Source organism: Prunus persica, chromosome G7, assembly GCF_000346465.2.
Source record: "Prunus persica cultivar Lovell chromosome G7, Prunus_persica_NCBIv2, whole genome shotgun sequence".
NCBI lineage: Eukaryota > Viridiplantae > Streptophyta > Magnoliopsida > Rosales > Rosaceae > Prunus > Prunus persica.
This window is the reverse complement of record NC_034015.1, coordinates 12886746-12899172: the sequence shown is the minus strand read 5'-3', so window position 1 is coordinate 12899172 and position 12427 is coordinate 12886746. Positions and strand designations below refer to the sequence as shown.

The 12427-nt window shown below is 34.5% G+C and overlaps 1 protein-coding gene across 2 annotated transcripts; it reads left to right on the top strand.

The window, feature by feature from the left end:
• LOC18770824 lies at positions 1 to 9803 on the top strand. Of its 2 annotated transcripts, XM_020568549.1 has the most exons (20): positions 1 to 240; positions 890 to 941; positions 1068 to 1144; positions 1237 to 1370; positions 1550 to 1643; positions 1881 to 1938; positions 2517 to 2625; positions 2745 to 2865; positions 2946 to 3132; positions 4223 to 4494; positions 4790 to 4878; positions 5027 to 5082; positions 5699 to 5746; positions 5911 to 6051; positions 6862 to 6967; positions 7685 to 7759; positions 7890 to 7939; positions 8515 to 8668; positions 8762 to 8928; positions 9224 to 9803. In XM_020568549.1, exons 1-20 carry the CDS (start codon positions 188 to 190, stop codon positions 9509 to 9511), a joined length of 2331 nt encoding a protein of 776 aa, XP_020424138.1. In that variant the 5' UTR covers positions 1 to 187; the 3' UTR covers positions 9512 to 9803. The 2 variants fall into 2 exon arrangements, with proteins under 2 accessions (XP_020424138.1, XP_020424139.1); XM_020568550.1 differs by lacking the exons at positions 1 to 240; positions 890 to 941 and having other exon boundaries at positions 1068 to 1163.

The following is a 12427-nucleotide window of genomic DNA, read 5'->3' as shown; positions in this document are numbered from 1 at the left end:
GTTGACAGGTAGTTGGCACAAAAATAATCCGCCAATCCACCAAACAGCCAAAGCAACCAGAAAAAAACGCCCTTCTCCTTCCTCCCTTCCTTCAATTCGTACCAAAACACACAAGGCACAACGAACGCTCTTCAAGTTAGTCTTCAATCTCCGCTTCTGATCGCTCAACGCCATCATCATCACCGCCATGTGGCGCTCTCTGTGGCGCTCCATCGACCGCTTCTCTCTTCAGTACTTCAAGTAAGCTTCCTCCTTCCTCTCCATTTCCCATCAGTTAGGGTTTTACATGAATTTTTGTACCAATTCCCCTTTTAAACTAATTAATTGTAAGTAAAATTGAGCAATTGCAACAGAAATGGTCTAATCTGGCCTCTTTCAGTTGAACAATGCTCACTGAATTAAGTCTCCATGGTGTTTTTCCCTCAATTTCCCTAAATGTGCTGAGCGAATGGCTTGTTGGGCTGGGGAATGGAAGACCTGAACAACATGGCGGGCAAATGGAGCTATTCTGAACGTGTAATTTAATTTACATTTGAGGGTATAGCGGGTGGTAGTTGAATTTTAGTTCCTCGTCCACTTTCCCAAACCTGATTTTTGGAAATAAAGTGGAAATGTCTATATTGGACCGAACCATAGAATGAAATTTTTGTCATAGGAGGATGGTATATCATTGGTAGGTTTGTTGTGCATTAACCAAGCAGTATGGTGTTGCTTGTACTTTTGGAAGAAAAAGGAAGAACAAGTAGAGATTTATAGGAGAGGGAACGAGAGGGTAGAGAAGTCTTATGAAAAGCATGCACACACAATTTCCTTTGATTGGCATCATCATCATCATCATTTATTATTACTAATACTTAAAAAAAAATAAAAATCTTGTTTATGGATATAGGTACGTAATCAATGAACTGCGGCAGATCAAAGTTGTGGACTGGCATAACAGGGTAACTTGTTTTGACTTTTCTATAATTTCATTTAGTTTGATTTTGTAAACTATCAATCTTTTATTATATTATATTTTTACTTTAATTAATATGTCTCTCTCTCCCCCCCCTCCAACTCTCTACCAGGAATTAGTCATTGATTTACTACAGTCCATAGTGGAGCTAGTTACCTATGGTGATAGACAAGACCCACTGATTTTCGAGTATGAACTGTTTTTCATGGTAAACCTTCTTTATGGTTATGCTTTCCATTTTCTTGTTGGTATTCTAATTGTTATTTATAACTTATGTGCAGATATTTTATGGAGTACCAAGTTTTAGCAGAATTTGTTCGAGTGCTAAAGATCAGTAAAAATTCAAGAATTGAGGCACCGTTGCTTCAGTATCTGAGTATAATGATTCAAAACATGAATAGTGACCATTCAATTTGTAAGATGCTAAATGCATTACTCCTTCAATGTTTAGTTACAGAAGATTTTGGTATCTGCAATCATGTTGGAAAATCAGTTATTTGTCTTCACCAGTTTGTCTTTTTTTTTTTCCTTATGTCATTTGGTTATTCTTATTGCTTGTACTTATTGGTGACGTTTTGATGGTTTCTGATGCAGACTATTGTTTTAGCAATGACTATATCAACAACATTATAGGACATAAGTTTGAATTTGGAGGAGATCTAGCCTTATATTATGTATCATTTTTGAGGTCTCTCTCTCTCTCTCTCTCTCTCTCTCTCTCTCTCTCTCTATATATATATATATATATATATATATATATACCCACACACACACATACATATAAGACTTAACATCTTTAACTGTTATTTGCTAAAATAATTGAACTGGTTTGAGTTTTTATCCTCGTGATGCAGTTTTAGCTTGATTTTTTTATTACTTGTGAAGTTTATACTTTTCTGATCCCTCTGTCTCTCTCTCTTATCAGAGCAGTGAGCAATAAATTAAACAAAGACACAGTTTGCCTTCTTCTGAAGGTCTATGGGGTAAGTTAAAGCTTATTGCGTAAGTTTTACTCACCATTCATGATTTATGCGTTTTCAGTCGTAATAGTAACCTGCATATCAAGGGTGATAAATGTAAAAAGGTTATTTAAAAGTACGCTTTAAGTGAGATCCTACTATTTAAGAAGGAATAACTGTAAGTGTTTGGTATTTCATGTGTTCCATGTTCTCCTGTTTTTATTCTCCAAGGGGTTTCAAACAGGGCCATCAAGGCTTGGTCCAATCATTGTTATCATTTCTCATTGTCTTGTGTGGAGACCTTTAAAGCCATTCATCTGTTGGAGGCATGTTTTGCGTTCTTTTCATCATCTAGGCTTGAGTAATTTTTTATTTTTTTACAGTAAATTAAGTTCTTTTGAAAAGGGGAAGAAGCATTAATGAGTTGCATGAAAAGACAGCCACTATTTCAATCTTTATTCAATAACTAAAAGATGCTCACAACTTTTGCGTTGCATTACTGTTTATGGCATTGGGAAAGCATGGGAGTTTTATTAAATGTACATGGCTGATCAGCGTGGCCCCTAATAAATTTTTATTTCTATGTCTCTCTTCAATTGCAGGATTCTGTAGTCTCGTTTCCCCTGTATAATGAGGCTCTCAAATTTGCCCACCATGGGGAAAAGATGATTCAGACAGCTATCCGTGCACTAACTCTCAGTATATATAATGGTAACATGTTATTGGTTATCACTATTTTTCGAAGCTGCTAATAGAAGAGATGTAGCAAATTTTGGGTTGCAATTACATTTTTGGTAATATAATACAGTTTTTTGTTTTTGGTTATGCAGTTAGTGATGATATGATATATCAATATATAACAACTCCTCCAGTCTCGAAGTATTTTTCAGACTTGGTTTCAAGCTTAAGCAATCAATTTTTTCACCTAGATGCCCTTGTCCATGCTACAGAGTATGTGTCTTTCAATTTTTTATAAAAAGATTCTGGTAGTGATATGCATATTAAGGCTGAACTATTAAGTATTGATGCAGGATGCGTACAAATCAAAAGAGAAAAGAACTACTCTTGGAAACTGATAAGATTGTCGATGATCTGTATTACTTCAATGACATGCTTGGAGTTGGCCAGTCTCGTTTGAGTACAGTAGTCATTGAAAATCTTCTCAGAATATTAATCTTTCCCATATTACTCCCATTACTGCAGTTAGGGCAGAGCAATGTGAGATGTTCTTTCTCTTATTTGCTTCATTTTCATTATTATCTACTTCATGAGAAACAATAATACTTTTTGTTGGTAGATATTTCCTTTTGGAAAATTTGGAATTGAGTAAGTGCACATTAAATTTGGACAGTGTGGTTTATCTTATTAGGAGCAATCCAATATGGTTGGTTGATTTTCATAATGTATGATTGGCATGGGGCTGTGTTTTGGTTTGGTTTTTACTAGATCAATTGATCTTCAACTGACTATTTCTAGGTTTTGGCAACCACTTGTAACAAATCGAAACCTGAAATCACATTTACTGATTACTGACTGATTATTACCAAAAACCTGAATTTTTATGTTTTATATGTAAATATGTATTAGCACTATATAATATAATATCTGATATTATATATGAGGTTTTCATTGGTGCCTTAATTTTTAAGTAGTACATTATATGATAACTCATATAATAGAAACCTCCACTTTGAAACTCCTAGCTAACTGGATCTGGTGGAAAAGCACAAATTTTAAAAAAGGAATTTTATTTATGACGTCTAGCTGTGTGGTGCATCAGTCTTTTTAAGATTGAATCTGTTGATCATTATACAATCATATATAACTATTTTCTTTTTAAGAATTTGATGTTATTGATTGGATTAATTTTGATCAGCTGTTGAAGTACAGTAAGTTCCACACCTTGCTCACAACTGCCAATGGGTTGGATCAAAGATCTGATCCCATTCTGGTTTTTGCCAGATTAATGTTTGGTTACCTTACCTAAAGATGATCATTTAAATTTGTATCCAATTTTAAAGATTTTATGTGTAGTCCAATTACATTTAGAATTACGTAGATTAATCCCATTCAGATCTGGGTTTGATAAAAAAGAATATAGTTATATATGATTGTATAATGATCAACAGATAATAAAAAACAGAAAATTAGAAACCACTTAACATATGAAAAATAGTAAAAACATGAAGAAAAAAAATGATCGAGCCAGTGCTAACTCAATCATGTTAGTTGCATTAGTTGTTGATCGAATTCATGATGATATACTTTTCCTATATGCTGTATTGATTCCACGTTATTTAATCTCCAGGGCTCAAATCTATCTGCAGTCACGTCTTTCTATACTGTTTCTTGTCTTCTTCAAGTCATTGGTGGAAAAGGCATGTTCAACTCTGTCGCTGGAGTTATTTTATATCCTTATATGACATCAAGTGTGAGAGATGCTATTGAAAGGGACTCAACTGAGAGCATTAATCATGCTAAATCTATATTGAGTGAAATGGGAAAAGTAGTATTGTCTAGTCCTGAGACTGAAGGAGCAGAAAACAGTAGCCTCCCTAGAGATACTGCCTCTAATAAAAGGTTGTTCTGTTTCTCCATTTCATTTCATTCTTATAACTCTCTCAAAAGAAAAAAAGAAAGAAAAAAAAGGAGAGAAAGAGAGCTTAGTTTCTCTCTTAAAAATTTTAGTTTTGGTGTGTTGATTGTTTTCCGCTCATTCAACTGTATCTTACTATTAGGAAAGTAGAGTGATTAGGATCCATTCACTTCTAAATAAACAAATTTTACAGGTTAATTAATGCTTTTATTATAAAATGATGAGAATTATGAACTAAGGACATTCTAACTTATCATGAAATTTTTTTTCCTGGTGCAGGAGTGGAATACTAGCACATGTTTTCTCTGACAATCCTAGTCTATCACTAGCATCACTATTCTTATTATTTATTTTGGCAGAAGCAAAAGGTACTAACTTACAGTGGGCTGTTGTATAGATTTGAGATATAACTTCAATGCATCAGTCTATATAGCCTTTAAAAATAATAAAAATGAGCATTTTCTATGTCCCAGTGTTGTTCATTCATATCTTTGATTTCTCTTTGCATTAATGCAGATCTTCATCCTTTACTAGCTCAAATGATTGGCTTAAATGGAATGCAAAATATGATTGTGAGTATTGAACTTCAATTTTTTTTATATACAAACTTATATTTTCTGTCAAGGGTTTCCTAACTATCAAATCATCTGTGCAGCTGGTAATAAGTGAGTAGTTAATAAAAACTAGTTACCATATTACCTTTATGATTGTTTTTTTTTGTTTGATTCTTAACCGTGCTTCCGTTGTTTGTGCTATCAGGTGGTTGTAAAATAATTAGCCATTGAATTCATTACCATTAATATTATGATGCATATATGGTATTTCATTGCTGTTTCCTTAGGTATTTTTCTCTTTGGAGATGAATTTGTGGTAGATAATATAATAGTGTTTTGAATACTAATAACATTATGAAGAGAGTCTAATATTTCATCCTTTCCTTTCTTGAGGTTACATGAAAAATATTTATTCAAGTAGAAAACTACACAACATTTATGTTTATCTGTGCCTTGAGGCTATGCCTCTTATTTTACAACAATCTCTCATATTTAATTTATATATCCCTTGGAATCTTTTGAATGTTTTGGGTTTTCTAGTCTTGTATATGGATTTTTGAAGATTCATGATACTTTCTTCCACCGTCTTGAGTTTGTAACTGTATTTACAAATTTTCATTTTATATTTTCACAGGCAGTGGATGGAAATATCGGAAATCTTCTAGTGAAATATATGGATCAGGTATAGGGACTCTTTGAGAATTTTTTTCCACCTGTTGTTTGCATAAATAACATATTCCCATCAGTCATTTTGGTCATAGAAATATACTGTTTAAAATTTGACCCTATGCATCCTAATTCAGTGTGGTTTTCAGTGTCGTGATGAACTGAATTTTCATTTTACAGATTTTAAATGCATTATTGAAGGTTTTAGCAAGTCAACCACCTTTCTCTATACTAATACAATGGCATACAGGGTGGTTCTTGCGGAAGCTATTGATTTTACAAGGAAAAGGGCTTGGTGATCATAATTTCAAGCTACTCAATGTAAGGATTTGACTGATTTGGTAGAATTTATTCTATATGTGCTCTCTTATTGAATTACATTATCAAAGTGTACTGGCATCAGAGATGCATACGAGAAAGAAATGGATAATCATTCTTGTTTGGTTATGATTTTCACAAATTCTCCCTACCTTTATAGTCTTTCGTTTCTTCTTGGTAAGATGGAAAACCATTAATGGTGCGTGTTCTATTAGAACTTTCGGTTCTTCTTTTCAGCTTCCATCAATGATTGTAGTGATGGATGGAAGAACACTTGTATCTTTTTAGGCATAAGAACTTTTTTAGGAAGTTTACTTTGTCCATATTTTATTTACTCAAGGAGCAATTTGTTGAAGCTCCAAGTCTAAAGTTGCTAATACTTTGACATTACAAAACTTGAGGTTGAGATTTCTCCAGCCAGAGAATTATGATGGATATTTGTGAAAATCCTCTAGAAGGACTAGTAATACATCACCCCTTCCAGGGCGTAGCTTTGGTAGACCACACTGTATGGCGGGATTTTATATGTAGGTTTTGAAGTAGAAAGTTTGGTAGATGATGAAGATTGGGTTATGGCTAAATAAGTCTTTTGGTCAAACATACATGATTGCTGTAGGAACAGTTAGAAGACATATCATGACGAATCTTTGTGTTGCTAAAGAGTTTGAAGAACACTATCTGACCTTTCTGAGGCAAGAGCAACAAGCCAGCTCTGAAGTGCACGTTTATTTTTCCGTATGATCTTTTGTGTGATACATTGTATACCTGTCTCATACTTTCTAAAGTTTTATATTTTCTAGTTTTTGTGGACAGTCCTCATATCAGCAATCCCGTGAATGCCTTCAGAAAGAACTTGATGGATGCTGGTTTGATCATATCCCTGAGGTGTTAAGAAATGAATGGCCAAACTGTAAAGCAGGTACTTTTTTTTTTGTCTGCCGGGGGGTGGGGCTCAGTTGGTTCATGTTATGTTTATGTGTTTGAGTATGCACTTTTAGAGGTAGTTAGTATATGCTCTATGGTTTATTTTAGGAATGGTGGTAGTTTAATATCATTGTTTCCGAAAAGTTAAGGTGTTAAAGCCCTTAGGGTTAGCCCAAGAGGGGTGGATGGGGGAAATGGGTTAGGATTAGACTAGGTCAAGGGTTTGATTCCCTTAGATTGTAACCAGAAAATTAAAACAGGTTAAACTTTTAGGATGTAGACTAACATTACTTTATATTTTAACATCTCGCCCCTCCTAATGCTTGGGTCAAAGGGATTTTGATATAAATTATGAGGTTGCAATTGCAAGGATTAGAACTCAAGATCTCATGCTCTTATTCCACAATAAGTTTTTGTGGAAGGCCAAAATTCAGTTTATACTCTTAACAAATCTCTCTCATGTATGGGTTCTCCCACAATTGGAGAGCCCAACACGTGGAAATCATTACAAATTCAGAGGTTGAAATTGCCGGATTTAAACTTAAGTAATATCATGTGAAGTTTAGGTGGTTATCACTATTCCTAAAAGTTTTTGTTGTTAGGATGTGTCAATAAGTATTTTATATTCTTATATTGGCATCAGCTTCTCCCCGGAAAGGAAAAGCCATGATTTATTCTATATTCAGTTAATCTATTTTGGTGCTGCAAACAGCTCTCGAGGAATCATCACAATGCAAAGATCCTTTTTTTGTTCTAGAGCTTGATGATAGCCAACAAGCTACTGACGGTATAAAATTGTTTTATTTTTTGGTATTGATTAAGCCTTTTATTTGTAGGATTGTATTTTTCCTATGGTGATGCTTCATAAAGTATTTGGTTACATGATAAGAGAATTAAATATTATATGCATATTGCAGGTGATGCAACTTCATACTTCGCTTGGAAAACGATGGTTGAAACTGTGAAGGTAATCCTCATTCATTGTCCAATGATTGTTCAGATTCAAATTTTATGTTGTAGAGAGGATGCCTTGCTGGTCGGTTATAAGCTGTTAAACACTGAAATTAGTTTCAATTTCCAACATCTGAGTTTGATGTAGTAATCTTTCCAAGATGAATGTTACTTGGTGGAGTGTTGGTGTCCATAACGGTCTAACATGCCTTGCTAGTCTTAGGTTATGAGCTATTGCATGCTTTAGGTTATCAGCTTCAAACATAGAATGTGGTGTCAAAATCAACTCTTGCCAAATGCCCAATGCCCAAGAAAAGTAAAAGAAAATGGAGTGCGTTCAGTATCCAGGAGTAGTAGATTCGACTGAGTTCAGTATATAATAGTGACCTGGGTTGATGTGTTTGGATTTGATACTTGTTAAAGCATGCCTTCTGTTGCCATTTATGCTCGTACTAACTTCTCTGTTAAAGTCATGGGTGCACCATGCACTATCTTATGAGTCATACATTGTGTTCTGCATGTTACTCTAGACTTATCATGCTTTATTTTCTTAGACTTCACAGTGAGCGCATGTATTTTGTATACATGTAGGTGTTCATTCTCCATCTTCAGCTTAAATCATGTATTTTCAAAGGAGAATTGCTTCAGGAACCCTTGCTGAATATGAGCAGCACAATTGCTGATTCTAGTAAAACACATGCTTCAGACATTGCATCTGCAAGCTTTGGGTCAGAGGTTTCTTTAAGTGGGTATTCTTCTGTAAAAGTTGAATATTATCCTGGCTCTCTCTCTGTCTCTCTGTTTTTAAAATTATTTCACTTCATACAACATTTTGCAGGATCTGGAATTCCATGTACAATTGCATTTTCCAATGCTGGAATCAGGGATATCTACCTGATACCTAAGGCAAGGGAAACTACTGGAAAAGTGCTGCTTGCAGAGAAGCATCCTTTCCGTAGTCAACGAGGAGTAGTACTTGCTATTGGACCATTGGCTGGATTGAATGTAAGTAAAAAAATTGGTACATATTTGCTTCTATGCCTGGCCAAGTTTGGCTATATCAACTCAGAATTTTATTTTATTTTAGTAGCACAACAGGCCAATGAATCTGATTTAGTAATATGATACTTGTATTGATGAATTGTGTATGGTTAGGACCAGTGTTCTTGGCGGATGCTAGATCAGTGTCCAATTATTTATTGAACACTTGTTCATAATACAGGCCTGAAGGAACTTGAAATTGCTTTGATTCTGGTCCTTCTTATTTTACAAATTTAATTTGGTTTCTCACTTGAAACAGCCAAAGGTAGATGAGGACCATCCGACATGGTTGCATCTTCAGATAAGAGAGTTTGAACCAAAACTCCATAAAATTAAAGTAGGCCATCAATCATCAGGGATGTCCAATCATGTGGCTGATGGGAGATGGACACTTGGTTTCTCAAATGCCAACGCTTGCGAAGCAGCTCGATTGTCAATACTCGAGGAAATTAGGAAGCAGAGATCCTCTGTTGAGAGCATACTTGCTCCTCTACTGCAGGATAGTTATCCTGGAAATTTATCAGAGACAGAGAGCCAAGATGAGTGAAGTTTTTATTTGAGGGTTTGTAAGTTAGTTTGCCAACATTCTCAATTTAGTCGTTTTCGGCTTTCCCTCTTTTTTTTCTCTTCCAAATTTTGTTGCTGTCGCATTTAAGGGTGCTGTTCACAATATATAGGTTGTTTATAATAACAGACCACTGATCTCTAAATGTGCTAGCAATTAAGGGCTTCCTAGTCTTATTTCTCAATAAAACTGAGGTAGAAATGTTTCATATTGGACATGTAGACTCATTGACTGAGTTTGTTCTATTGAATTTCAATGCTCTTTGTAGTAGCAACACCTCAGATTAATCTCAGCTTTCACTTAATTTTGTTCCTCTTGTAATTGGTAATAGCATACGGTGCTATTAGAACGACTAAAAGCGCTTCTATTTTCCACACCTACGACGAGTTAATTAATTTTCGTCTCGAAAATATATAAACCCGCCATATAATTGAGGGTTAATAAATTTAACTTTGCACGCTTGAAATGCATAAAAGGCTTGGTCCAGTCGAGATGGTTACAGCTCTATTATAGCATAGCAAACTCAAAAAATGTACATGTTTGGTGCAAATCAAATGCAGGAAAAGCCGTGCTTTTGGTGATCAGAACTGAACTGGCCACCACTTATCTGGGGCAAATTCAAGTGCAGCAAAAGCTAGTATCTCTTTGAATGCTGCACTTCAGTGCGGTCCTTCCTTGCTCTTTCACAGATTTTAAAAAAAAAAAAGGAAAAAAAAAAAACACAGATGAGCAAGCTGCAGCTGAAGTACGTACAGGTACAAAAATATCTGCAAATTGAAGCACGAGTGTTGATTATATATACATGTAGTTATATTATCTAGTGTGGTGAATGGTGAATATTGAATAATATGATGCCGCCTTTTGAAGTGTAAATAATGAATGAAAGATTATATTAGATGATATAAGTTAATAATTAATCAGAACAATTTAGATAGAAATAGCATAAAAGTAATGAAAACTTTTGGGAAAAGGAGTGTGCGGTACGTAATTCCATCACCTTTACATTAACAAGGCTGTCATGTCAAAATTAGAGCAACTTTTTCTCATTTCTAACCTTTAAAGTCGACTGGCCGGCCAGGGCCTCCCTATTGCTCTATATATTTTTTAATTATTCACCATTCTCTCTCTCTCTCTCTCTCTCTCTCTCTCTCTCTCTCTAGATCTATGGTGTTTTGCTGCTCTCTTCTCTCTCTCTCTCTCTTGGATATTGCTTTCGCCCACATGGCCACGTATAGGCCAAAGATGCTCTTATTTGAAGCTTAAAAGCATAAAATGAGCGGCCCTTTTGAGTAGATAATGCCATATTTTACTTTTAATATGGCTTTATGAGAGAGTGCTTTACTTTAAGCAAAAGAGAGAAGAGCTAGAACAAGAAAATAAATTAATTAAATATTACTGCTCTCTAATGCATTGTGTTCCCATAACACATCAAAGCACTTGATAGTGAAAGAAGAGAAAAGATACACGACCCTAATATAACTTTCACTTTGACACAAATCTCATGGCGTCCATACACACATTAACAAGTAGCAGAGCAGTTATGGCCATGGCTTTTCTTTTTCTTTTCTTTAAACCAGGTTAACCGTTAGTACCAGTGTCTGGGAGAGAAGAGAGAGAGAGAGAGAGAGAGAGAGAGAGAGAGAGAGAGAGAGAAAAGAATGGGTTAGGGTGTTTTCAAAGTAATCGTAGATATTCCTCATCCCATTCAAACGCTCCTTTTCTAGCAATGCAGAGTGCTTTGTGTTCAAATTATTTGGTGGCTTTCTATGTCTTTTTAGGACAACAAAGATAGAAGAAACTTTTTGACTGGGGGAATGAATGAGCTAGAATAAACAGTCGGGGAGTTTTGGATTATCTGGACCTGTATAAGCACTGTTTGGGTCCTACCTCCCATTTCACATTTAATTCCCATTTTTATAACATATGTATAATGTATATGTGATATAATTTCATTTTCTGAAAGAAAATAGAAATTAATTTATGCATTAGCACGTCAGACTGTTTGACAATATAAGATGCAATTTTATATATCGATATAATTTTCGATTCTTCTTGTGCTTCCAATAAGAAACAATCTCATGTATGGTTACCTTAATCACTATCTTTCTCCAATATTAATTGCTAAATTGTTATCTATTTCATCCCTTGCTTAGATAACTTGTTTTAGAAGACTACTTTTTAAGGAGACAATAAAGCTGATGAAGCTATTATAGGCTCAGTAAAGATTGATATGTAATTATATATATATACATGTATTAGCCGGGGGGAAGAAAAAAACATTGATTTGTTAACTTAAGTAAAGGTAGAAGATGATTGAGGAATGAAAGGGCAAGGAGATCTCTCGTTTTTTGTGTAAGGATCTGTGTATGTATGTTTTGATTTTTATATGTATGTTAATGTTATATTATTAGCTTAACACCCAGCTAAGGTGGTGAGTAGTGTTTTAGCTCTCCTTTCTATGTTTTGTGCTATGGAATAAGACCAACTAATCTGGCCACCAAAAAAGCTTACACAGTGCCCACAAAAAAAAAACCAGATTGACTGATGCACCTGCTGAAGAAGAAGAAGAAGAGGAGGAAAGAGATTTTGTAATTTGGTTTTAGTCACCAAAGAAAATTTTAATTGGTTGTTAATTATAGTTTACTTTTTTTTTTCTTTAACTTTCAAGTAGGGTTCTTGTTTGTTAACTTTTACAAGCGTCTCCATTGAATCGGAACGCTGTCTTTAATTTAGGTTTTTATCTTCAATTGCCTTTGTGTTTTGGTTTAAAAAGCTATAATTAATTTACTACTTATTAACTGGTTTTGAAATAAACACTCTATAATTAAAATAGATTACCATTTGTACACTATATATATATATATATATATATATAAAGATGCGAAAATGGTATCGTTA

Coding starts and splice junctions, on each gene's coding strand:
- LOC18770824 (XM_020568549.1), top strand. CDS start 188: ATGTGGCGCTCTCTGTGGCGCTCCATCGACCGCTTCTCTCTTCAGTAC. Junction 1,371..1,549: donor GAATAGTGACCATTCAATTT/GTAAGATGCTAA, acceptor TTTCTGATGCAG/ACTATTGTTTTAGCAATGAC. Junction 2,626..2,744: donor AACTCTCAGTATATATAATG/GTAACATGTTAT, acceptor TTGGTTATGCAG/TTAGTGATGATATGATATAT.